The sequence below is a fragment of the Pituophis catenifer genome, unplaced genomic scaffold (assembly GCF_029215685.1).
Source record: "Pituophis catenifer annectens isolate HBS135680 unplaced genomic scaffold, rPitCat1.0.hap2 SCAF_9, whole genome shotgun sequence".
Taxonomy (NCBI): Eukaryota; Metazoa; Chordata; class Lepidosauria; order Squamata; family Colubridae; genus Pituophis; species Pituophis catenifer.
Window position 1 is genome coordinate 5,567,816 of NW_027256889.1, and position 25,095 is coordinate 5,592,910.

The window sequence follows — 25,095 nt, forward strand, 5'->3', positions numbered from 1 at the left end:
CTGGTCTTCGTTAGGCAGAACAACATGAGAAGGATTTTCCTGGGGCTGTTTTTTTAAGAGCGTTCCCCTTTGCTTGTAGGACTTTGGACGGAAGCTCTTCGCCCCGGTGATCCGGTCAGCAGCCCTGCCTCCTTCTTCTGCCGCCTTTGCCCCATGTCGTCCACCACCTCCTCTGGACTTGGAGCCGCCTCCACCGCCCCCACCCCTACCGCCACCTCACAGTCACCAGGAGCAGCCCCCATCCAAACCTTACAGTTCCTTCCAGATGTCCCCCAGCACCTTCAAGTCCCAAGACTCGCATTCAGCTCTCCGTCCCCACAACACCCCAACCAAGCGGTTGGAGGCCCGCTTTGACCCAGCGGCTGCCCCCTACAGGCGGAAGAGAGCGGACAGCGCAGGCGGTTCCCAGGGGCCTTCTGAGGCCGGGACGGCTCCCCTCTCTGTCCCCGCCCACTCCGTCATCTCTCCGCCCAGTGGGGCGGTGCAGACTCTGGTGCTTCCGGATTCGACCCGCTTGTCCACTGGCACCGTGCTGGTGACAGCCCCATCTCTCAGCACCCCAAACATGGGGGTGATCGGCTACAGCGGATCGCCCAGCTTTGTCCGGACTGCATCCACCGTGGTCACCAACGTGGTCAAGCCAGTTAGCAGCACTCCTGTACCTATTGCCAGCAAACCTTTCCTGCGTGGAACGGGGGACGCGCTGCCGCTGGTCAGCCCCCCACCTTCCGACGGCAATGCGAAGCCTGAAGGGATTTCCGTCAGTCGACTCGGCTTGCTCTACGCCGATAAAAAGGTTCCACAGACCTCTGCCATGGCTGGAATCCAAGCCACCTCTCCTCACTTAGTAGCTGGACCGCTTCTTGGCCAAGGCTTGGCTGCCGTGGGGAAGTGCCCCCCGACCCAAGGAAGCGTCGTGACCAATCTCCTGGTAGGAACTCAAGGTTACAGCCAAGCCAGCGGTGCTGGAGGAGCTGGCGTTCCCGTGACTGTTTTGCCACCTGGCGCCATTGCCCAACAGCCTTCTGTCCAGTTCATTACCCAGAATCCCCCCGGACAGAATGGGCCAGTGCCACTTAGCATCCTGCAGCCCCAAGGTATTTTTTCAGGCACAGCAGGAAAGGCTGGGAGCATCACTCAGGTTCAGTACATCCTACCTACATTGCCTCAGCAGCTACAGGTAGCCGGCGGGAAGATTCCAGCAGCAGCAGGCACACCTGCAGCCGCCAGCATTCACTTCACTCTGCCTCCCCCCAACGGAAAAGTCATCACTGCCCCCCAAGGCATCCCCATCATCCAGCCTGCCCCGGGAAGCAACAGCAACAGCGTGACAGTCATGTCCTCGGCACCCAAAGGTAAGCTTTAGACCAGAGCTTGTCCACTCTCTCTAACTTTTAAGTCTTGTGGACTTCAATTCCCAGAATTCCCCCAGCATAGCTGGCTGGGGGGAATTCTGGGAGTTCAAGTCCACAGGTGTTAAAATTGCCAAGGTTGGACACCCCTCAGTATTCTGGACCTTTTCATGGAACTGAAGCTTGGGCAACTTTTCTTAGGGACTAGACAATCCTTTTGGGACATCATTTCCCAATATAAATTGATATAAATTGAATTAATAATAATAATAATAATAATAATAATAATAATAATAATAATAATTTCAAGAGAGATTTCCCTACCTACACAGAGAAACAGAATGACCAAGGGCAAAAAGGCAAGGAAAGCCAGAGCAACTTCCAACTTTATGTAAACTTGACTGCTGCTGACCCCCCCACTTTGGCAGCCAGTGGAGGGACTGGTCTACCTGGTCTCCAGAAGGTTAGGGCAGATGATAAGATAAGATATAGTGGATAAAGGAGCTTGAGAGTGAACAGGTACTAGACGAAGGAAGGGTTGTGTTCTGACCTAGGCTTCCCAAAAGCACGAAACTGACTCCTTGTCCCGATAAAACCCCTTTTATTTAGTTTAAAGGGAATTCTTTTCCAGCAAAATCCCGGCCAACAGTCTTTCAAGAGATTTCATAACTACAGTCCTTTATCAGGCTTGGAGAGCTGCCAGGCCGATATCTTCCAAACGCCATTCTGTAACAGACAATACTTGGCAAGAAGTCAGGAACAGATCTTCACCCTAATGAATTGAACTAATTTGTCTCCTGCAAACTCCCCCCCCCTTTTGCTCCTCTTTATTCCCTATGGGAGGGGCCATTCACCATCCACCTGTGGCTTTACTCCTGAGTCGACCCTCGTTCCTTAGCTGTTCCCTTCTCCTGGCAGCTCTGCGCATGCGCACATTGGGAACAGGCTCCAGCTGTTCTTCTGCCCCACTGATATCCAACTCTGAAGGCAGCTGATAACTGTCGGACAGACCTGGCCCCGACTCTGCCTCCGACTCAGAGCAGTCATCAGAGGCTTCCCCAGACTCCAGGACTGGCCCATGTTCCTCCCCAATTTCCTCACTGTCTGAGTCGGCCGCCAGCTCCCTTGGTGGGCCACAACAGGTTGGTCTACCCAGCCTCCGGAGAACTTGGGCAGGTCCGGTCTATTAAATGTCGAGGTGGCATCTTCAAAGTGAATACAGGTCTGCTAAATTTCAATTCCACGGACACGTTACGTAAGCTCATATGAGGTACCCCGTTAGATAAAGCAGCAAATCTGGAGATAACAGGTAGTCCTGGACTTACAACCATTTGTTTAGTGAACGTTTGAAGTTACAACGGCACTGGAAAAAATTGGCTTAAGACTTTGTCACACTAGCGTTGCAGCATCCCTATGGACACTTGATCAGAATTCAGACCATTGACAAACTGAGTCACGTTTGCGAGGGTTGCAGTGTCCCGGGGTGATGCGACTTTCTGGCAAAGTCAATTGGGGAAGCCCAATTCATTTTGAACAACTGTGTTACTAACTTAACTGCAGTGATTCAGTTAACAAATGTGGCAAGAAAGGTTGTGAAATGGGGCAGAATTCACTTAAATGCCTTGCTTAGCCACAGGAATGTTGAGCTCAGTTGTGGTAAGTCAGGGACTACCTGTACTTTTAGAAGGGGTTCACTTGAAATTATAAGTTGAGGACTGCCTGCACAACTGTAGCCTCATCGTAATTTCAGCTGCAATTACATAACTGGCGGTTGATGAGCCAGATGTAGTCCAGTGAGATTTCTTTGACCCCGATGGGCAGCCTCCACTGAAGATTTCTCACAGAGTTACTTCCAAGCAAAATATTTGAATGCTTTGAACTTTGGAAGGCTGTGAAATAACTTTGGTCAGCCAGATCTTTTAGTTCTTTTACTTTGTGGTGTCCATCTTGGGAGTAAGTTTTTTTTTTTGTGTGTGTGGTGTATTGTTTTTAACTGTCTTATTGTTAAAATTGTTTCACGTCTTTACACTGTGGTATCCTGCCCAGAGTGCAAATTGGAGTGCGTTAAAAGAAAAAACAAAAACCAGTAAAATAAATACGCTTCTCCCCTCTTCCCTCTCCTCCTCCCTCCTCCCCACAGTTCAGTCCGTGTCCCCTGTCCAGGCGCCATCTCCCAGCAATTCAGCCCACCTCGTGACTGGGCAGGTGATGCCCCCTGCAGGGCTACAAGTACAAGGCAAAGTCTTGGTGCCAATGGCAGCCTCCCAAGTGACAGTAAGGACCACCTCAGCCGCCCAGCTGCCTCTGGTTACTCCGCCTTTCACTGTCCCGGTGCAAAATGGGAGTCAGCCAGCCAGCAAGGTCAGTATCTGCAGAACAGGATGAAGTAAGGAGGGAGAAGAGACCACGTGGAAGAAAGGGAGAGTGATGTACTGTTGGAATTCAGTGTTGGAATGTATTTCTTTACAACAAATACAGTAGTATTCAGCCAGTAGATGGCAATGTTTACAGGTTTGGATCTGTGATATATACTCTAAGCTCTTTTGTTCTAAGAAGAGTTTCCTTGTTCAGTAAAACAGTTGAGCAGTAAAACACATGGTGACTGTACTCTGTTTGCTCTGTGGTGCTTTATATAAATAGAATTTCTATCACAAACAGATTTGTATACTGCAAAGTATAGATTTTGTGATTGGCAGGAAGTGCAGGACGGTCACAAATTGTTCGTTGTGCTGCAATAGACATGTAGAATCTGAAGCACATTCCCTGTGCTAATAAGTAGGTGAGTGTCAGGTTCATGAGGGTGATAGGCAAGCATAGGGGCAGTGAGGGTTTGGCACAACATCCAGGGACTGAGAAATTATCAATGATAAACACAGAGAACTGCAGCCTCAGAAATATATAGGTAGTCCTCGATTTACGATCATAATTGAGCCTGGAATTAGAGTCGTAGGTCATGGTCATTAAGTGGGTCACCACACAACTGCACCCATTTACAATTTTTTTTTGGCAACAGTCGCTAAGTGAACATCACAGTTATTAAACAAGTGCATTTTCCTCAGTGGATGTTTTTTGGTAGAAACCAGAAATAAACACTAGAAACTGCCCCTCCCGAATCCAGCCCCTGGGCCTTGAGTTAGACACCCCTGTATTAGAAGGTCTGAAAAGAGCTTCATATGCCTAAAAGAGCCTAGTGAGCCTTGGTGACACAGTGGTTAGAATGCAGTATTGCAGGCTACTTCTGCTGATTGCCGGCTGCCACCAGTTCGAATCTCACCAGGCTTCAGGTTAACTCAGCCTTCCATCCTTCCGAAGTGGGTAAAATGAGGACCCAGATTGTTGGGGGCAAGAGGCTGACTCTGTAAACCGTTAAGAGAGGGCTGTAAAAGCACTGTGAAGCGGTATATAAGTCTTAAGTGCTATTGCTATTGCTAAAGAGAACCACAGTCTCTCTTTGCTGGTGATCACCATTTCCTGCCCAGCTTGTACTTCCTCTCTCTTCTTCCCGGTTGTAGTAAAGACTGAAACCCTATGTTGTGTCTCATGCAGAACTTAGTCATCTGTCTCCAATTGTATTTGAATATTATCACTTGCTAAATTTCTTTACCGCAAGAGTACAGATTTGGTAAATGACATTGAGGCTGAGTCTGGTTTTGATCCATTCTTCTTTTTTTTTTTTGCTCCTGGGGCTCACCTCCAGCCTAAGCCTCCACTGGTGCTCCTCTTGGCTGCCTGTGCCAATTGAGTCTTCTTTCTGCCCTTTCAGATTATCCAGCTCACTCCAGTGCCAGTTGTCCAGCCTCAGTCCTCTTCCCAGAGCAGTGCCACCTTGGTGCCCCCACTTAGCCCTGCTGCGCTCCAAGGCACCATGGCCACCGCTGTCATTGGTTCCCCGAGCCAGGCCCAGAAAGTCCTGTTGCCCTCCTCCTCAACCAGGTAGGACTTTGCACTGAGTCTTCGAGGCACGGAGAACATATGTGCCTGTAGCAATTGCCATAAAATAAACACACTCTCTCTCTTTCTCTCTCTCTGTCTCTCTCTCTGTCTCTCTCTCTGTCTCTCTTGCTCTGTCTCTTTGTCTCTTTGTCTCTCTCTCTCTCTCTCTCTCTCTGTCTCTCTGCCTCTAGGATCACCTATGTGCAGTCGGCAGCTGGACATGCTCTCTCCCTGGGCACCTCAACTTCTCATTCTCAACCCAGCATCCCTCCAGCTGCTCCTACCACCACCTACGTCCAGTCCCCAGTGGGGCCTGCTCCCATGGCCCTGGGTTTCACAGCTATTGGGCCACTGCTCTCGGGTAAGGCCAGGGAGGCAGCTGTGGGACCGGGGAGAGGGGGGGGGGGGGCGCAAGCGGCCAGAATGCCAAGCTAACAGACTGCTTGGCTGCCGTGGGCCTGAGAACACAACATGGAGAAAATCAACCCCAAAGAATATTGATTTGAAACCTGCGTTCTGTTTCCTTCAGGTCAGAATCCTGTGCTGGCTTCGGGACAAGTGGGGGTGTCCCCACTTCAGAGCCCTCAACTCCCAGTTTCCGGTGCCGGACAAGGACAGGTCATCACTGCCGTCTACCCCACCCCCACAGGGACCAGTCCTGTTCAGTCCGCCAGTCACAGCGTGGTCTATTCGGTGGCCGCCACGGGCACTACCACGGTCTCCTCTCCCACAGCCATCCTGCCCAAGGGAGGCAGCGCCAGTCAGAGTGCTGGGAGTTCCAACCACAGCCTGATTTCCACAGGTAGGGGGTGGGCGACGGGGTTCGGAGTCTCAAGGGGAAAGAAAGTAGCGGTGGGAGTCGTGTCCCAGAGAGAAAAGGAAGGGGGAACGAAGGCAGGGACTCAAAAAGAACCTCTTCTGAGCTTTCCCTCAAAAGGATCTTCCGCATTCAGGGGGTGGGCTGCTGGGGGTTCGCAGGGGTTCACCTCTTAAGATTCTGTGCAGTTCGGAGAACCCCCAAATCCCACTCCTGGCTGGCCCCGCCCACCCCCTCCCCTCCCAGGAGTCCCCACGCAGCCTGTTCTGGACGCAGGTAAGTGCAGGGTGCGCCCGGAGACTCGGGGAAGGTGAAAAATGGGCCTATGGGAAGGCTGGAAACAGGCTCGTTTCCGGCCTCTGGAGCCTGGGGAGGCTGTTTTTTGCCCTCCTGGAGGCTCAAGGAAAGCCTCTGGAGCCCGGGGAGGGCAAAAACACCCCACCCTGTCGTGGTGCAGGAGTCTGACTAGGCCACGCCTATCATGGCCACGCCTACCCAGCAACCGGGCAGAAAACCCGTTGCTAAAATTTTTGAAGCCCACCCCTGTCCTCATTGAGCTTTTGCTGGTCATGAAGAAAAGGAGAAGCAAGGACATTCTCTCCCAGCTGTTGTCAATATTCTTGACGCCATGTTGGTTCGGGTTCAGCAGGTGTGATTCGGCTGGCTTCCCAAGTGGTGCTCAGTGCTGAGCTAAATGTCAGGTTTTCAGGCTGTCTTCAAATAAATTGCATCGCAAGCAAAGTCTTTTCTAAAACAAACTTTCATTTTATTAAGCACAGCACTTTTTACATTGACTCGTTGCAGCCGGCACTGACGTGCTGCCCAAAAACCCCTCCTCTTCCTTCCCCCACTCCTCTGCATTCATCTTCCCAATTATTCATCCCTAATCTACTGCTCCAATTCAAAGAATTTCCCCCCTCCCATCCATCTCCTAGGGGACATTATCTCCAGAGGAAATAAGTAGGTGAAAGGCAACCGTCCCGTTGCAGATGCGTGCGTTCTCCTTCTTATGTCAGCACTAGGATAAATGCATCTTGACGTGCTGACATCAAACTCTAAAACTAGGCTAGCCAAAATCTTCGTTGCCCAAATATGGGATGCCGAAGCAGATGAATCGTATGATGATCATTACGGTGGCCTGGTTTGGAGAGCAGGTTCCCCGCAACGCACCTGGACCATAAAGCATCCGACCTCATTTTAATTTCACCTAGCCTAGTCCAGCAATAGTAGGGTTTTCCTTGCATTTTCTTAATACGGGATTGAACGCAGATCCACAAGTGGAGTTGAGAAGGGGAAAATGAATGGGAGGGGGAATAATGGGAAAGGAGAGGCGGGCGTCTCCGTTACAGGTTAGTCCTCGACTTATCATCATTTTGTTTAGTGGCTGTTCAAAGTTAACAATGGCACCGAAGAAACTATGACCATCTTTCACATGACCATGGCAGCATTCCCATGGCCACGTGATCCAAATTCAGATGCTTGGCAACTGCCAGGTATGTTTGGCCGTTGACGTCTCCTGGGGGGTCACGTGATCCTCTTTTGCGATCTTCTGCCAAGCAGTCAATGGGGAAGTCAGTTTCACTTAACTGTTGTTACTCACCTAGCAACTGCAGTGATTCACTTAACATCCGTGGCAAGAAAGGTCCTAAAATGGGGGGGGGGCAAAACTCACCCAAACACCTGTCTTGCATAGTGACAGAAATTTCGTGGGCTCATTTGTGGTTGTAAGTCGAGGACTATCTGTATTGTAAGTAGGATGGCTGTGCTGAACCTGTATCGCTCACAATCACCTTTTTCTGCTCTTCCCTCCCAGCCGCACAAGTGATTCCTTCGACGCCCACTCGGCCTCAGCGTCCACCCCTCAAGCCTCCCCAGAAAGTCAAAGCCACCATTGCGAACATCCCAGTTGGTTCTTACGAAGCTGTTTATTCACCAGGCCCCGTTCCCCCTCCTGCGGGGCAGCAGCATGATTCTGGAGCGGCACGATACCACCGGGAGACTGAAACCTTAGAACGGCCTTCGCGGGAGACAGGGCCCCAAGACACTCCCTCTTCCCCCGCCTGCCATGGCGCCGCCGACAAGAGTCCTGCCAAAGCTCAGGAGTTGAAGCGAGATTGCTGGGAGCCAATATCACCCCCGGCGTCCCAGCCATCGCAAGTAACGGAGACCCCGGCCGCAGAAGTCGTCTGGAGCCAGCAGGAGATGGCAGCGGGGCCCAGCGAAGAGGGTGCTGTCCGTGAACCTCCACCATCCTCTCTGTTAGGCAGCAAAGGGACAGAAATGGTAAGAAAGGCGGGCGGCTTCCCCCAGCCTCTCTCCCTCTCCCCATAAGCCATCTTGGTGACTTCTGGCCGCCATAACCATGTCCTGCAGCTCGCAGTGCACTAAGCAGCCTTTTTTTTAATTTCACAACATATAGACAGATTTAACCCTCGTTTCAATTGGGAAAATGTGACAATCCTAAACCAGGCCAAGTCCAAAAATGCCAGGGGATTTTTAGAAGCCTGGCACGCTGACAAATCAGCCATCAACAGACACATAGACATAAACAACATCTACATACAGTGCAAAAGAGACCATCAACCAGCCCAAAAGAGAACAGAAAGACCCCAGCATGTTACCTAGTTGGGTCATGAAACGTCTGCAAGAAAACAAGCACGAAGGACCCCTCACATCAATCCTGAGCTACAAATATTCTCCTTAGTTAGCCTTCTCCTGTTTTAGAAAGGTTTAGGGGGTGAGCCTATTAACAGAGCACAGGTAGTCCTTGACTTACACCCATAAAGGAGCCCGGAATTTCCATCCTAACTCAGGATGGTCACAAGTTGAGGCATCCACACGACAAGGCCCCATTTTATGACCTAAACAAATGTGACCATTGTAAAGTGAACACGGGGTTGTTAAGCAAGTCAGTACATTGCTACGGGCATTATCCGACCACATCGCGGGCTGCATCTGGCCCGCGGGCCTTGTGTTTGACACCTCTGTCTTACCCTGACGAATGAAGACGAATATGTGTCCCAGGATAATGTTGTAGGATCCAGTCTGGATCCCGGTGACGAGCCAGATTGGATCCTATTTTACCCTGGTTCTTAAAAGAAACAGAGGATCTGCTTCCTGTTGGTGTCTTGGCAACCTCCTGCTGTGTTCCTCACCGTAGTTGGAGTCCTCTCGTCCAAGCTGCTCACTAGCTTTCTCTCCTTGTCCAGGCCCCGAAATTCCCCAGCTCCCCTGACTGGAGAACAGCCGGTCCAGAGGCTCGTCCTGAGGCTTCGGCCTCATCTGCGGCTCCCAATTCCTCCTCTTCGCTCAGTCCGATCCCGTCAAACGCCGGAGAGGGCTCCAGAAGCAGCGCTTCAACTCTCCCCCCAGTAGCAGCCGCCCCTACAGCCGACGGCCTTGACCCAAAGGAGAGTCCAGGTGGGAAGAAAGTGAAGGTCCGGCCTCCCCCGCTGAAGAAAACCTTCGATTCTGTTGACAAGTGAGTGTCGGGGAGGTGAGCGCGGACAGTGTCTGTGGCCAAAGCCCTCAAGATTCCCACTACATGGATTGTATTCTTTTTTTGGTGGTGGTGGGGAGGGGGGACAGGAACGACAACAAGACTTCTTTGTGACTTTATCCTGGTGGTGATTTACAGTTGTAGAAAAGTTGCAGCTCATCCAGCTGTATCCGTCTCTCCTCTTCGGCTGGCCATGCCAGGCTTAGTCGTGTTCTGAGAGGGCCTTCTGCTTAAATGCCTTGGTAGTACAGTGGTCTAAAGCACCCTGTTATTAAGACCAGCTGCCTGCAATTACTGCAGGTTCGAATCTCGCCAGGCTCAAGGTTGACTCAGCCTTCCATCCTTTCTAAGGTAGGTGAATTGAGGACCCAGTTTGTGTGGGCAATAAGCTGACTTTGTATAAATATACAAAAAGGATGAAGGCTATTGCTTAGCACATTGTAAGCCGCCCTGAGTCTCCGGAGAAGGGCGGCATATAAATCAAATTTAAAAAAATAAAAAAATGCAAATGATATTGAACTTGGGGATGAACTGTGAATGAATGTTAAAAACTCTTTCCCCGAATCCGCTATTGACGGTTAGTCGTTCCCTCACTGGCCTTAGAGCTTCCGTGGTGCAGGACTAACAGAATATTTGCAAGACACGAACCCATGAAGAGATTCCTTTTCATCAGGGAACAGGCCCAGATCTGCTCAAGAGGAAAGACGAAGAGATTCTGAGGGATATATAAAAACTTAAAGAGAGAGTCATTCCTATGTTATTTTATTTTATTATTTTGTTTTATTTTATTTGTTTTATTATTTATATCCCAACTTTATTATTTTTATAAATAACTCAAGGTGGTGAATACAATACTCCTTCTTCCGCCTCCTATTTTCCCCACAACAACAACCCTATGAGGTGGGCTGGACTGAGAAAGTGACTACCTCAAAACCATCCAGCTGGTTTTCATGGCTTAAGGCAGGACTAGAACTCACAATCTTCTGCTCTCTAGCCTGGTGCCTTAACCACTAGACTATTATTGCTTGGGGAACAACCCAGTACTGGGAGGAGCCAAAGGTCCTTAACATGGACAGTTTTTACATTGGTGCATATTTTGGTTACCTCCACAGGCTTATTTGGAAGCGCCTTTTAACACGCTGAAACAAACTTCCCACCTCTGTTTTCCTGTCCTATGATGGCTGTGTTGCAGGGCCGTATTTCCTTGCAGGATAGAGACTGTTACCCATATTATTATATTATTATTATTTATTGGATTTATATGCCGCCCTCTCTCCAAAGACTCAGGGCGGCTCACATCAAATGAAACTATCCCAATAAATACAAATTAAAACAGACTAAAACAGACTAAAAACCAATTTAAAACAGTAGAACCCATCAGTCCTCGCTAGGGCGTTTAATATAATATTATATAATATTTAATATAATATAATGTATAATAGCTATAGCACTTAAGACTTATATACCGCTTCACAGCCCTCTCTAAGCGGTTTACAGAGTCAGCTTCTTGCCCCCAACAACAATCTGGGTCCTCATTTTACCTACCTCGGAAGGACGGAAGGCTGAGTCAACTTTGAGTCTGGTGAGATTTGAACTGCCAGATTGCAGGCAGCCGGCAGTCAACAGAAGTAGCTGCAATACTGCACTCTCACCACTGCGCCACCGAGGCTCATAAGTTGTATTTAAAGCCGCCTGGTGTCCCCAGAAAAGGCCATATTCCTAGAGGGATTCCTGGAGTGATTGGGCAGCACGGCCGTATGGAGGGATGCCCAGGAGGCTGGCTTGGAAGCAGTTGGGAGAGTCTGTGGGAGGGGAGGCCGTCCGCTTGTCTGCCTTGCCTTGCCTGACCCATACCTCCTCCCTGCCCTCCTCTCGTCCCAGTAGGGTTCTCTCTGAAGTGGATTTTGAGGAGCGCTTTGCCGAGTTGCCCGAGTTCAAGCCGGAAGAGGTCTTGCCTTCACCTACGCTGCAGTCCCTTGCCACCTCTCCACGGGCCATCCTGGGTAGCTACCGCAAGAAGCGCAAGAATTCCACCGGTAAGCGGGAAGGAGGCAGCCAGGGAAGCGCATGAAGGTCGCTGAGTCTTGGGAGAGAGGACGGACGTCTTTAGTCCTGCTGCTGACAAGGTTCTAGGTTCTAGGCAACTCTACAAGTCAAGGACCTAGATTTACTGGAAAGTGATTTGAAAATGTTTTTTTTTAAAAGAAAAAACATAGTGGAATGATTGATTTGAGTTAACCTGAAATAGACTGCAAAGTTTCTTCTTCACATGATTGAGGTAGTGCAGGAATTTGTTCACTTACCGTTCTCTTTGGAGTATAAGACCCACTCCCCCACCCCCCAAAAAAAGAGGGTGGAAATGTTGGTGCATCTTATACACCGAATACAGCCATTTTTGACCTCCTGAAACCCCGCCCCTTGCATCCCATTTTTGCCAAAACCAGGCCCATTTTTGGTCTCCCAAACCCCCCACGCATCGCGTTTTTGCCCTCCCCAGCCCCCAGGAGCACTCTGCAGGCCTCCCAAACCCTCTGCGCATTCCGTTTTTGCGAAAAATGGGCCTGTTTTTCGCAAAAACAGGACACGCAGAGGGTTTGGGAGGCCTGCAGAGTGCTCCTGGGGGCTGGGGAGGGCAAAAACTAATTTTTTTTTCTTGTTTTCCTTTTCAAATTCTTGGTGCATCTTATACTCCAATGTGTCTTATAGTCTGAAAAATACGGTATTTATTTGTATCTTGCCTTTATTATTTTTACAAATAACTTAAGGCAGTGAGCATCTCCAACATGCCTTCCTACTCTCTATTTCCCCCACAACAACAACCCTGTGAGGTTGGTTGAGCGAAGTGGGAATGATTGGCCCAAAGTCACCCAGTTAGCTTCCATGCTTAAGGTTGGTCTAGAACTCACTGCCTCCTGGTGGTTGGTCCAAAGTCACCCAGTCATCCTAAGGCAGGACTAGAACTCACTATCTACGGTACTAATTTCTAGGCCAGCATCCTAACCACTTCATCAAACTGGCTCTCCACTGAGAATGGTGAGGGTCTTGGGCAGCTTTTGGCATAGCATTTGGGACCTGGGAATACACTCTGGGGCCTCTCTCATGCTTCTGGATCCTTCTCCTTTCTTTACTCCCATGCTAGCCCCATCCCCTTTCCTCTTGTAGAGCAATGTGCAAAACAAGCAGCATCGAACTATGTTTCTAATGTGACAAATTTAATTTGAGTTTTGTGTGAAGTAGGTTGCCGGAGTGTGAGCATCTCTTGTGTGTCTGCCTCCTAACCTGGAGTTCCTTTTTCAGACCTCGACTCCTCCACGGAAGACCCCATCTCCCCCAAACGGAAGATGCGCCGTCGCTCCAGTTGCAGTTCGGAGCCCAACACTCCCAAGAGCGCCAAGTGTGAAGGAGACATCTTCACTTTTGACAAAACAGGTAGATGAAAGCTGGAGGGAATCCCAGCCACAAGGGGAAGAAGGCTGCCAAGGGAGGGCCATCTCTGCTCACTGAAGGAATTTATTTAAGAAAATGTATAAGTGATCCCAGCAGCTCACAAGGATAAGAGCCCAATATACAGTATTGTGTAAATACTGTGTATTTAAAGTAAAGTGCATTTTTGAGGTTTGATGGCTAATAACACCACTTTTTTTTTTTGAGTTTCAAGATAATCATATTCCATTGCTGGAATGGCCTGGGAATAGCCCAGACCTTCACCCAATTGAAAATCTATGGAGCCGACTAAAGAAACTTGTTAGTCAGAAGCGACCCAGCAATAAAACCCAGTTAATAGAAGCCATCATTCAATCTTGGTTTCACATTATAACAGCTGCAGAACTCAAAGACTTGGTTCACTCCAAGGGAAGACGTTGTAAGGCCATAATTCATGCTAAAGGTTACCCAATGAAGTATTAACTGACATGGTGATCATTTTTGTATATCTCGTTTTTTCTACATGTTTCACTTTTGTTCTTTATACTGTAACTGCTATTCTAATAGCAAATCCTTCATCAAAGTTATCGCATGACATTCTTGATTAAATTATCTTTCCATTGATATATAATTTTAAGGTACTATTCTCAAAAAAAAAAAAAAGTGGTGTTATTAGCTAGTTTTAGAAAATAACACTGATCCCAAAAGGTTTCCACAATTTTGGTCACTGCTTAAGAACAATAAAACAGCAATACCCCACCCACCCCCATCCCCTGGCTGCAATAATCAAACAAACCATTTGATGGGGTCCATCCCACTCTCGGGGACCCCAGACCCCAATTGGCAGACCATATCTTCAGGGCTTTTGGAAAGCGTGTCGAAGTGGGGGCCAGTGTTATTTCCACAGGGATGATGTTCCACAGGGGAGGGTGCCATCACAGAGAAGGCCCTTCTTCTCGGTCCTGCTAGATGGACCTCCTTAGGGATTGGCAAGTGTACGGTCTTTACAGACTCCCTCTTCTAGCCGTGTCCATCTCTCTTGTAGGCACAGACACGGATGACGTACTTGGAGAACTGGAGTATGAGAAGGTGCCCTACTCTTCACTCCGACGTACCCTGGATCAGAGGAGAGCTTTAGTCATGCAGCTCTTCCAGGATCATGGCTTCTTCCCTTCAGGTAGGAGTAAATTTTTGCCGCCTTGGAGTGACCCAACTTTAGAATCCCAATTCACTGCCTTGACCCTGCCTTTCAGCTGAATGGCCATCTTGAGTATCAATGGGCTCTGGATTCCCTAGAGCAGGAATGTCAAACTCAATTTCATTGAGGGCCGCATCAGGGTTGTGTTTGACCTCAGGGGGCCAGGTGGGCGTGGCTGGGGTGGGCGTGGCCAGCTGGATGTCACTCATGTTGGTGCCTGTGGGCTGGGGGGGATCCGCTTTTGGCTGCCATGGCCTCCTACAGTATGCTGCCAGCTGCCACTAGATTGTAGATCAGCGCCCGGTTGGCCCAACTTCGCCAGGGAAGGAACGGCTGTCTTGAAAGCTGCCGGCCAGAGTGTGCTCATTTCTGCGTGCTTCTGGATTGTTTGATTTGGGAAAAAAGGCTTTAAGGAATAAGGGCAGTGTTTCCCAAGCTTTGGCCACTTTAAAACTCACGGCAATGCTGGCTGGAGAATTCTGGGAGTCGAAGTCCACACATCTTAAAGTGGCCAACATTGAGAAACTCTACGGCAGGGGTCTTCAATCTTGGTAACTTTAAGCCTGGAGGACTTCAACTCCCAGAATTCTCCAGCCACCAAAACAAAGCTGGCTGGGGAATTCTGGGAGTTGAAGTCCTCCAGGCTTAAAGTTGCCAAGATTGGAGACCCCTGCTCTAGGGAAAAGATTTTCCTGTACAGGTAGTCCTGGACTTATGCAGCCATTCATTTAATCACCATTCAAAGTAACAAGGGCACTGAAAAAACATCAAACTTCAAATACTTGACAACTGACTCGTATTTATGACAGTTGCATTGTCCTTAGGGGTGTCGTGGGATCCCCTTTTGCGACTTTCTGACAAGCAAAGCCGAGGGGGAGGCCAGATTCACTTAACAACCGGGTTACTCACTTATTCAGCGGCAGGGATTCGCTTCACAACTCTGTCGAGAAAGGTTGTAAAATGGGGCAAAACCCACATAACCACTGTCTTGCTTAGCCGCAGAAATACTGGGTTGGAATGGTTATAAGTCGAGGACTACTTGCTAACAGGGAGCTGCTCCCTTACCCATCTGTTCTCAATTTTGTGTGAGCCTCGCTGAGTTCTTTTTTTTTTCCCCTCCGCTTTCCACAGCCCAAGCCACTGCAGCTTTCCAAGCCCGCTACTCGGACATCTTCCCCACCAAGGTCTGCTTACAACTCAAGATCCGGGAAGTGAGGCAGAAGATTATGCAGGCAGCCACTCCTACGGAGCAAGCCCCCAGCACGCCAGAGCCCGGAGGCGCCCCAGGCAGCGTTATGGGGGTCAGCGGTGCAGAGGGACAGCTGGCGGAGTTGAGCCTCCCGCAAGACTCCGCCCAGAGCACAGAGGCTGCCCCGCCAGCAGCCAGCCCTTCCACCACAGCCGCTGGCTGGGACTGTAGCCAGCAGTCTTCTCCAGGGACGGCCGGTAGCAGCACCTCCACTGCCACCACCACCAGATGAAGAGCCGCCCCAACAGCAAGCAAGAAAAGCAGCCGCGTGGAGGGTGGGGGAGCCCCAGACCTTTACCCCCTCCCCCACACCCTTGCCCTGCTCCTCACCGGCGCCCCTCCCTTTGCTAACCTCACCTGCTCTCTTCTGTGACTGTACGGGAGAAGCTTCCGCAACCTGTAGACACTGCCTGGGCTCCTTGCAGGCCTCTTCAGCCGTTCTGATCCGACATGGATGGGGCATGGCCTTCCAACAGGTCCTTCCGCACCTTCCCTCCTCCCAAAAGAACTCAAGTTGGTGCTGACCTATCGACCATTCCAGGACACAGGCCAGGAGACCTCTGGGGAAGGAGGGGGGGCTGCCAGAAGGCCCTCCCAGGTGCACCAACCAACCAACCAAACCCCTGTAAAATAAGACCTCGTGTTAATTTCTTCCCCACATACCCCCATTCCCCCGCACACACAAACACTTATCTCCTTCGAATAATGTTATAAGTATTTGGAGATCCCACCAACTTATTGCTTCTGTGTCAAGTCATCGGGGGAGGGGGAGGGGGAGGGGTGGGGAAAGGGAGCCTTTTCCATCCATCCTTGCAGTGGGAAGAGTGGGAGGCTTGGGCCTCCCGGACAGGTGATCGCTTTGGTCATTTGGCAAGCTGGGTCACTTGGAGAAGCCAGAAGGAAGAAAGGAGGAGGAGGAGGAGAGAGAAGTCGATCCAGGGCAAAGCTGGGCTCCGTGGAGTCTCGCCAAGAGGGCCTTGCAAAGAGGGGAACGAGGACTTTTGTGTGTGGCGCAGCCTAAATCTGGACGGGAGTTTAAAAGAGGGGTCTTGGGAGAGAGGGAGCTGGCCTGGCGAGCTCCCCTCCCAAGTACGAGTGCCCTGGTGGCCACAGCCACATGTTGACCATGTGTAACCCCTTCTGTATTGGGGTGGCCCCACCTCACATACTATTAAAGCTCTTTAACAATCTGGTCTTGGTTGTAGAATTTCGGTTCCTGCAGAGAATTCGGTTTGTTCTGCATTCTGCATTCCTTTTCCTTTGCAGTGACGTTTTTACGGAGTGTTCCTGCAGCCGTTTTGGCCAGCTCCGCTTTTCTCATCCTTGCAGGGGCCAAGATAATGCTTGAAATGTTTTGGTTAAGGTCTGTTGGGAGAGAAGGGGACTAAAGACCTTCCTTGGGGCAGATTTTAAAGCTTTTTTTTGGGGGGGGAGCAGTATCTCGGCTCCCCTTGTGGATTTGCAACGGCAGTGAGAACACAAATCTTGTCTCCGGGCTTTGAAACAAAGCGTTCCCTACAGCACCACAGTGCAGATTTCTGGAATTGCATCTTCAGGTAATCCTCAAACTTGCAGCCGTTCGTTTAGTGACTGTTCAGAGTGACAAGGGCACGGAAAAGTGACGACTGTTGTTCACACTTTCGACTGCTGCAGCTTCCCTGTGGTCAGGTGATCGAATTCTGACACTTGGCAACTAGTGTCACATTTATGCGATGTCCTGGGGTTGCGTGATCTCCTTTTGCGACCTTACTGACAAGTCAATGGAGAAGCCAGATTCACTTAACATCCGTGTTCCTAACTTTAACAACTGCAGGTCATAAAACGGGGCAAAACTCTCACAAATATCTCGCTTAACAACAGAAATGTTGGGCTCAAGGTTCTATATAGCAGCACAGCTATAAGCTTCATATTGTGTATAAAAGCTGGCTAAAAAAAAACAGAAGCAGCCTCTCTTTTTTTAGCTACAAGAAGATAAAACTTAAGGAATTCAGAAACGGACCAACCAGGAAAACTCGTTTGCAGAGAGCAGGAACAAGATTTCTCCAAAATATAAAGACTTCGCATGCAAATTGTTGCTAATTGCTTCTGGGGAAAACCTTAGTTTTTTCCCCTTTAAAGTCGGGTGACTAGCCAAACGTGACGAATGACTCGCTCCATTAGGCCATTAGTTACCTGTCTGAAACTCACTTAATAGGTAAAGAAACACAAAAATGTCTGCCGAGAAACTTCCAAGTTACTTTTATTACATAAAAACAGACAGATTCCCGTTAACTTGTCTTGTGCCAATTTTTTTTTTTTTTTTTGGCAGCTGCAGATCACGGTGCCAATCATCCCCACCCCTTGCAAGAAAACAACCCACACGGAGGCTTATGGAGTTAGTAAAGGAGTGCCCAGTTTTAAATGCCAGGCAGAAGACGGGTGGGAAACACTATTGGCACTGGAGCAGGTTTCTTCAACCTTGGCAAGTTTTAAGACAGGTGGACTTCAATTCCCAGAATTCCCCAGCCAGCACAGCTGGCTGGGGAATTCTGGGAGTTGAAGTCCACTTACCTTACAGTCGGTTGAAAACAGCCGATCTGGAATCAACAGCAATCTAGCTTCTAAAGCCTCCGGCAGTCACTCAAACCAACGACAAGCATCTTAGGTGTGATTGAGGGCATCCATCAAGGTGTTTGAGCATGGCATTCTCCCAGTAGGTAGAGCAGCAAGCGGTGCAGTCCAGGGCAGAGTCTGGCATACCCGTTGCGGGTCAGGTGGAGGTAGTCGTACATGTCATGGTGACTTATAGTCCCGTCTGAATGCACAAAGCCCGGGTCAACATTGAGGAAGGAGGCATTGGGTAGCAGCGGCACCTTACTCTCCAGCAACTCGTTCACCCTCCTGTTCTTCTCTCGTAATGGGTTGGGGGTTTTGCCCCGTGGCAACAAGCCCTGAACAGGATACAGAAAAAAAAAACCCACGATCTTAAAAGTCACAAAGGGATTTGTTTCTAAGCTGATGCGAGCCATCAGCTGGGCTCAATGACCTGGGAAAGCAGTCTTCCTTTAGTAGAGATAGCCCTCACTTAATGACCGTTCGACGTTCCGACACATCTCCCCAGGACTATTTTAAAAAAAAAAACTGATTTTGAAGTTCCGATGGAGACCCACCGACCTACAGTCACGTGATCGCAATTTGGTTGCTTTGGCAACGGGCTTCCATTTGCAGCGCCCGTGGTCATGTGACTACGATTTTTGCCTCTTTTTTTTTTTTTTTGGCCAGTTTTCCAGCATTTAATTCCAGTTCCCATCCAAAAAATAAAATAAAAAAGCACCCATTGAAGAAAATAAAAGCTTATTTTAACGACTGTGTTGTTTGCTTTATAACCGCTGCAATAGTCATAACCTCTGGCACGGTGACCCACTTAATGACAGCCATGGCTTAGAACCGTAATACCAGGCTCAATGGCAGCCGTAAGTCGAGGACCACAGCTATAGGCTTCATAAATATGAAAATAACCATATATAACCACACCATTCTAGTTTCTTTGGCCAATATGATTCTGGCTGGCTTAGAGGATGGCATTTTTTAAAGGCATTTTTTATCAGATGGAGTTGAGCTTGGAACTCACCAATACAACCACACGGGCCTGGGGTTGTTGCTGATTGATGACGCGCACAATGGATTCTATGCCAGCAGTCACCTGTTCCGCAGTGTGTCCGTGGTTATTGGTGCCTACCCAGAGTACCACAATCTAGAACCAATGGAAGGGGAGGGGAGGGAAAGCATTAATCATTCTCTTGATTGCTTGGGTGAAAGGAAGTAATGAATGACCCTGGTGCTTACGCACAGCTACCCATCTAACACCACGACAGGAAATCTGGCTATGGCAACACAACACCCTCTCGTGCGCAGGGAAAACCTGTTGCTATAAAAAGTGTACATTCTGGATCTTTAGATGGACAAGACTACAGAGTCTGAAAAGTAAAGACAAACTTATCTTGTAGTCCTCAGCAATCCTTAAGTTGAATGCTGCTCTGGAGTTTGTCTAGTTTGAGGAATCTCTGCGCAACTGATAGAGCAGTGTTTCCCAACCATGGCAACGTGAAGATGTATGGACTTCAACTCCCAGAATTCCACACCCAGCCATAGAGAAACACTGCCATAGAGGTACCGTATAGCATTTTACAACAGAATGTTTTTAAGAAAAAGTTTCAAGTCTTTAAACGTGCAATGAATCCCAGATAATCTCAGGCTGTTTGTTCTCCCTAATTATTAAGCAGAAAAATTAAAGGGGTGGAGTTGGAGAAACCTAAATGGGTATATCTTTCAGATTGCATCCGCTCATAGGTTCCTTAGCTTGCCCTTCTCTTTGATTCCCATTTGATGCTTCCATTAAGAAAATAGTCCTTTCTGATGGAATACATTCTTCGCATTTCTGGCATCTCACGCTCCCCCTAATAGCTATCTATCTATCTATCTATCTATCTATCTATCTATCTATCTATCTATCTACCTACCTACCTACCTACCTACCTACCTACCTACCTACCCACCCACCCACCCATCCATCCATCCATCCATCCATCCATCCATCATATATATATGAGAGCCAGTTTGGTCTAGCAGTTAAGGCACCAGGCTAGAAAGTAAGAGACAATGAGTTCTAGTTCCACCTTCACCATGAATGCTGGCTGGGTGAATTTGGGCCAATCACCAGGAGACGGTGAGTTCTAGTTCTGCCTTAGACATGAAAGCCCACAAGAGGACTTTAGGCCAGTCACTCTCGGTCCAACCCACCTCGCAGGATTGTTGTGGGGAAAACAGGAAGAGGAAGGTGTGTTGGATATGTTCACTGCCTCGAGTTAAGTTATAAAAATAATAAAGGTGGGATATAAATAAATATACAGGGAGCAGGTCTGAGTAACATTTTTCAGAACTGTAGGGAGATGATCCTGGGCTTGAGGCCTATTTCATGAGCCGCCATCTTGTTACCTTTGGACGGATGTGCTGCAGTTCTCCGTTCTGCAGGCGCCAGAGCACGTGCTGTGTGGCATCGCCCCCGATGCCAAAGTTGAGGGCATGCAGTGGGGAGAAAAGCTCCCTCCAAATCTGGTGGGGAAGATAGAGAGAAAGGCCAATGAGCAGATGATAAAAACGATGGATCCATTTGATGATTTTCCCCGGAGAGTTTTTCAGAGACACTTTACCTCAAACTGGTGCAGCAGCTGCACTAGGGAGTCCCCAATAAAGACGACTTCAGGTTCCTTGTCTTTGCTGTCGGCAATGAAACGGTGGTGCTGCAGAAAGTAGAGAAAATTGGAGAGTTTTTAAGAGGGGAAGCTGAGGAGAGACTAAATTTCTGGAAGCGGGGAAAACAGCTGAGGAATAGCACAGGAATTGGGACCCAAAGCCAAATTCAGTGGATTGAGACAGGGGATTTATGGGTGCTAACCCCAAGATTTCTGACATATATATTGATATATTCCCATTTGGCTGTTCATGGAAATTAGTGAGTTGTGCCTCCAAGAGTAGACTATAGCCGAGTCAGCTCAAAATTGCCACCAACATTTTGGGTCTTTCCTTAAAGTCAGGGGTCTCCAAAACTGGCAACTTTAAGACTTGTGGACTTCCAACTCTCAGAATTCCCCAGCCAGCATGGGAGAGTTAAACCCCAAGTTAAACAAATCAGTGGAACGATTTGCCTCCCAGAAGGGTGTTCCATCATTGAAATGTTTTTTACGAAGAAATTGGATGGCAATTTGTCTGAAATGGTATAGAGTTTCTTCCTTGAGCAGCGGATTGGACTAGACAACCTCCAAAGAATAGAATAAAACAACAGAGTTGGAAGGGACCTTGGAGGTCTTCTAGTCCAACCTCTTGCTTAGGCAGGAAACCCTTTACCATTTCAGACAAATGGTTATCCAATCTCCTCTTAAAAACTTCCAGTGTTGGAGCATTTGCAACTTCTGGAGGCAAGTTGTTCTACTGATTAATTGTTCTCGCTGTTGGGAAATTTCTCCTTTGTTGTAGGTTGCTTCTCTCCTTGATTAGTTTCCACCTGTTGCTTCTTGTCCTGCCCTCAGGTGCTTTGGAGAATAGCTTGACTCCCTCTTCTTTGTGGCAGCACCTGAGATATTGGAACATTGCTATAATGTCTCCCCTAGTCCTTTTTTCATTAAACTAGACATCCCCAGTTCCTGCAACCATTCTTCATATGTTTTAGCCTCCAGTCCCCTAATCATCTTCGTTGTTCTTCTCTGCACTCTTTCCAGAGTCTCAACATCTTTTTTACATCGTGGCTTACGGTCCCTTCCAACTCCGTTATTTAACAGAATATACGGGGATCGGAGAAGCCATGCAGTTCCAGAGAAGGGGGTGCCTCCCCTCCACCCCAAGACTCTCTCTAGATCCCTGCGGCCCAGCAAGCAGCTCACCAACGACATCCATCGTCCATCCCCTTGGACGTCGATGACCGGGGTTGGGGTGCTGGCGGGGTTCTTGTCACCATCACTCATGGTCCCTTGCAGATCCTACGGAGACAAAGCAGAGAAGAAGGGGACTCAATCCCTGGTTTAACAGTTTGCCCTCCCCGCTCCTCCACAGCACATCCCACCATGGACCCCGCTTGCTCCCCATCCAGAGGGCAAAGCCAAAGAACAGCTGGACCTGCCAGAAAGGACTACTTCGCCCAGGAACAATACAGGCGGCGCCAGTCACCGTTCCTCCCTCGCCAATGGTTTCGTCCATTCATTCCCCCCTTCCACCGTACAAAGCTTGGGCGGTCCCATTCCTCAAAGAAGGGGGAAACGTAAACCTATTCTGTTGCAATCCCTGTAGGGCTGTCTGGTTTTTTGTTTGTTTTTTTTTTAATGCGGCGCTAATAGCGCTAGAAGTAACGGCGAAGCTGTGCAGCCATTGCCATTTCCACCCCGGCAAAAGACGACATTTCTCTGCAGCGTTTTGATATTACACCCATCCTTTGCACCAATTCCATCAAACCCGTATAGTAGTGGATCAATGCATCAATGCACAGAAAGGGGGGGGCAAACGCGGAGGAGGATTACACCCCCCCATCACATATAGTTCTTGATATGTGTCCCATGTTCCAGTCTCCTTTTTTTTAAAGCCTTCTAACGGATTAATAATCTTTCCGTTTTCGGAGAGGAAATAAAAGCGGGGTTTTTAATCCGTTTCCTCCTCCCCGGGGCACAATGGTTCATTCCCCCTGCAAGCTCTGACTGCTTGCAAACAGCCGATACCATTCGAAAAAAAAGGGGTGGGGAACTACTCACGGTGTTAATCGGGGAAAAATAATAGTCATAAACTGGTCCCCCCCCGACCTTTCAGCTGCCGGAGAAACTGCTGGGATCGCCCGGTTTCAGCTCCGCTTTGGAAGCGGTTTCCTGCCTGCCACCTGGGCGGAACCACCTGACCTTGGAAGCGGGGGGGGGAGGAGGAGGAAGAAGAGGCTCGTTTTGTCTCTCCCAGCACCCTCCTGGTGAAGCAAATGGTATCGCCCGCTCTAGTCCCATTCATCTTTCGCTTCTTGGCTCCGTCGACGACGTGGCTGCTTGAGAGCATCCCCGGTGGAACTGCGGCCTGGGAAAATCATGTGCTCTGCAGTCCTGTTATCCGTTTCTAGCCATCTGGTTCAGTCAGATTTACGGCTGAGTTGGCCTACATCAGGGGTGGGCATATGTGGCCCTTTTACAACCTGTGGACTTCAACTCCCAGAATTCCTGAGACAGCTTGGCTGTCTCAGGAATTCTGGGAGTTGAAGTCCACAGGTTGTAAAAGGGCCACATTTGCCCACCCCTGGCCTACATCTATCTACTTGCTTTCTCCAACCTGGTGCCTTCCCGTTTGTTATTAAACTACATGTCCCAGCATCCTCCTTTTCGGGGTTAACCAGAGTTTCTGTGTGCATAATAAAGTAGATAAGAGCTAATAGCTGGATAGTTTGTTTTCCTGTTTGATAAGACTCTTATCTGTGATTTATATGTATATATGTGTGTAGGTAGGTAGGTACAGAGAATAGAATAGAATAGAATAGAATAGAATAGAATAGAATAGAATAGAATAGAATAGAATAGAATAGAATTCTTTATTGGCCAAGTGATTTCAACTTGCCATCTGTCGGTGAAACGTCTGAGGTGGCTCGGGAGTTCATGGCTTCCATGACGGCCATGGACCTGACCCAGTTAGTTCATGGCCCTACTCACAGGGGAGGTCACACTCTGGATCTGATTTTTGTCTCTGGCCAGTGGTTGAGTGGTCTTGTTATAGGGGATATAGACATGGAACCCTTGTCATGGACTGACCACTCACTCCTTCGCCTAGATCTTCGAACCGCGACCCCTCGCCGCAGGGAGGCGGACCCAATTAGATGGATCCGCCCCAGGCGCCTGATGGATCCTGATAGGTTCCAGACGGAGCTTGGGCCATTTCCTGAGGATCTAGCACATGACTCGGCCGAGGACCTGGTAGCCGCCTGGGATCGGGCGGCTGGTGGGGCCTTGGACCGAGTTGTGCCTTTGCGGCCTCTGACCCGATGCCGATCCCGGGTGGCTCCTTGGTTTACTGAGGAGCTGAGGGAAATGAAGCGCCGGAAAAGACGCCTGGAGAGCGGTTGGAGGGCCAGTCTCGCTGAATCTGATCGAACACTGGTAAGGTCGCATATTAAGGCCTACCTAGTGGCGATAAAGACGGCAAAGTCTAACTACTTTTCCGCCTCTATTGCGTCATCAGGGAATCGTCCGGCCGCCCTGTTTAGGGTGACCCGCGCCCTGCTCCATCTGGGAGTGCGGGAGGATCCCTTAGAAGGCAGGGCGGAGGATTTCGGACAATACCTGTATGACAAAATCGCTCAGATCCGGGGGGATTTGGACTCTGACTGGGTAGATCAGGGCAGGGTGACGAGGAACAGTCTTGAGAATGTTATCTGGGAGGAGTTTGATGCTGTGACTCCCGATGATGTGGACAGGATTTTGGGGAGACTTAGTGCGGCCACATGTTTACTGGACCCGTGTCCCTCCTGGTTGGTACTGGCTTCCCGGGAGGTTACACGAGGCTGGCTCCAGGGCGTTATTAATGCTTCCTTGAGTGAGGGTCACTTCCCCGCTGCCCTGAAAGAGGCGGTGGTGAGGCCTCTCCTCAAGAAGCCGTCCCTGGATCCAGCAATATTGGCTAACTATCGTCCTGTCTCCAACCTTCGCTTCATTGCGAAGGTTGTTGAGAGTGTGGTCGCGCAACAGTTTCCACAATTCCTGGAGGAAACATCCTATCTGGATCCGTTCCAGTCAGGTTTCAGGTCTGGGCACAGCACGGAAACGGCATTGGTCGCGTTGGTCGATGATCTCTGGAGGGCTCGGGACAGGGGTTATTCCTCTGTTCTGGTCCTATTAGATCTCTCAGCGGCTTTTGATACCATCGACCATGGTATCATGCTGCACCGGCTGGAAGAGTTGGGGGTGGGAGGCACCGTGTTACGGTGGTTCTCCTCCTTTCTCTCCGACCGGTCGCAGTTTGTGTTGGCAGGGGGGCAGAGGTCGACCTCGAGGCCTCTCATTTGTGGAGTGCCGCAGGGATCGGTCCTCTCGCCCCTTCTGTTCAACATTTATGTGAAGCCACTGGGCGAGATCA

The 25,095-nt window shown here is 49.3% G+C and overlaps 2 protein-coding genes across 3 annotated transcripts in view; one reads left to right on the forward strand and one right to left on the reverse strand.

The window, feature by feature from the left end:
* CIC (capicua transcriptional repressor) overlaps positions 1 to 16,225 on the forward strand; it is a 46,662-nt gene extending 30,437 nt beyond the window's left edge. The window contains exons 10-20 of one of the 2 annotated variants that reach the window (XM_070949442.1): positions 80 to 1,355; positions 3,493 to 3,713; positions 5,116 to 5,285; positions 5,477 to 5,646; positions 5,815 to 6,087; positions 7,916 to 8,385; positions 9,312 to 9,583; positions 11,483 to 11,637; positions 12,899 to 13,030; positions 14,070 to 14,201; positions 15,354 to 16,225. In XM_070949442.1, coding sequence (XP_070805543.1) covers positions 80 to 1,355; positions 3,493 to 3,713; positions 5,116 to 5,285; positions 5,477 to 5,646; positions 5,815 to 6,087; positions 7,916 to 8,385; positions 9,312 to 9,583; positions 11,483 to 11,637; positions 12,899 to 13,030; positions 14,070 to 14,201; positions 15,354 to 15,703 — 3,621 coding nt within the window. In that variant the 3' untranslated portion in view covers positions 15,704 to 16,225. The remainder of the gene's footprint in view (positions 1 to 79; positions 1,356 to 3,492; positions 3,714 to 5,115; positions 5,286 to 5,476; positions 5,647 to 5,814; positions 6,088 to 7,915; positions 8,386 to 9,311; positions 9,584 to 11,482; positions 11,638 to 12,898; positions 13,031 to 14,069; positions 14,202 to 15,353) is intronic. The other variant, XM_070949443.1, reaches the window with a different exon arrangement.
* Positions 16,226 to 17,705: 1,480 nt separating this feature from the next.
* On the reverse strand, positions 17,706 to 22,872 carry PAFAH1B3 (platelet activating factor acetylhydrolase 1b catalytic subunit 3). The gene is made up of 6 exons (XM_070949604.1): positions 22,746 to 22,872; positions 21,888 to 21,983; positions 20,661 to 20,750; positions 20,446 to 20,562; positions 19,082 to 19,204; positions 17,706 to 18,401 (listed from the first exon to the last, which is right to left on the reverse strand). The coding sequence occupies exons 2-6, from the start codon at positions 21,966 to 21,968 to the stop codon at positions 18,135 to 18,137; spliced, it is 678 nt and encodes a 225-aa protein (XP_070805705.1). The 5' UTR covers positions 21,969 to 21,983; positions 22,746 to 22,872; the 3' UTR covers positions 17,706 to 18,134.
* Positions 22,873 to 25,095: the final 2,223 nt, after the last annotated feature.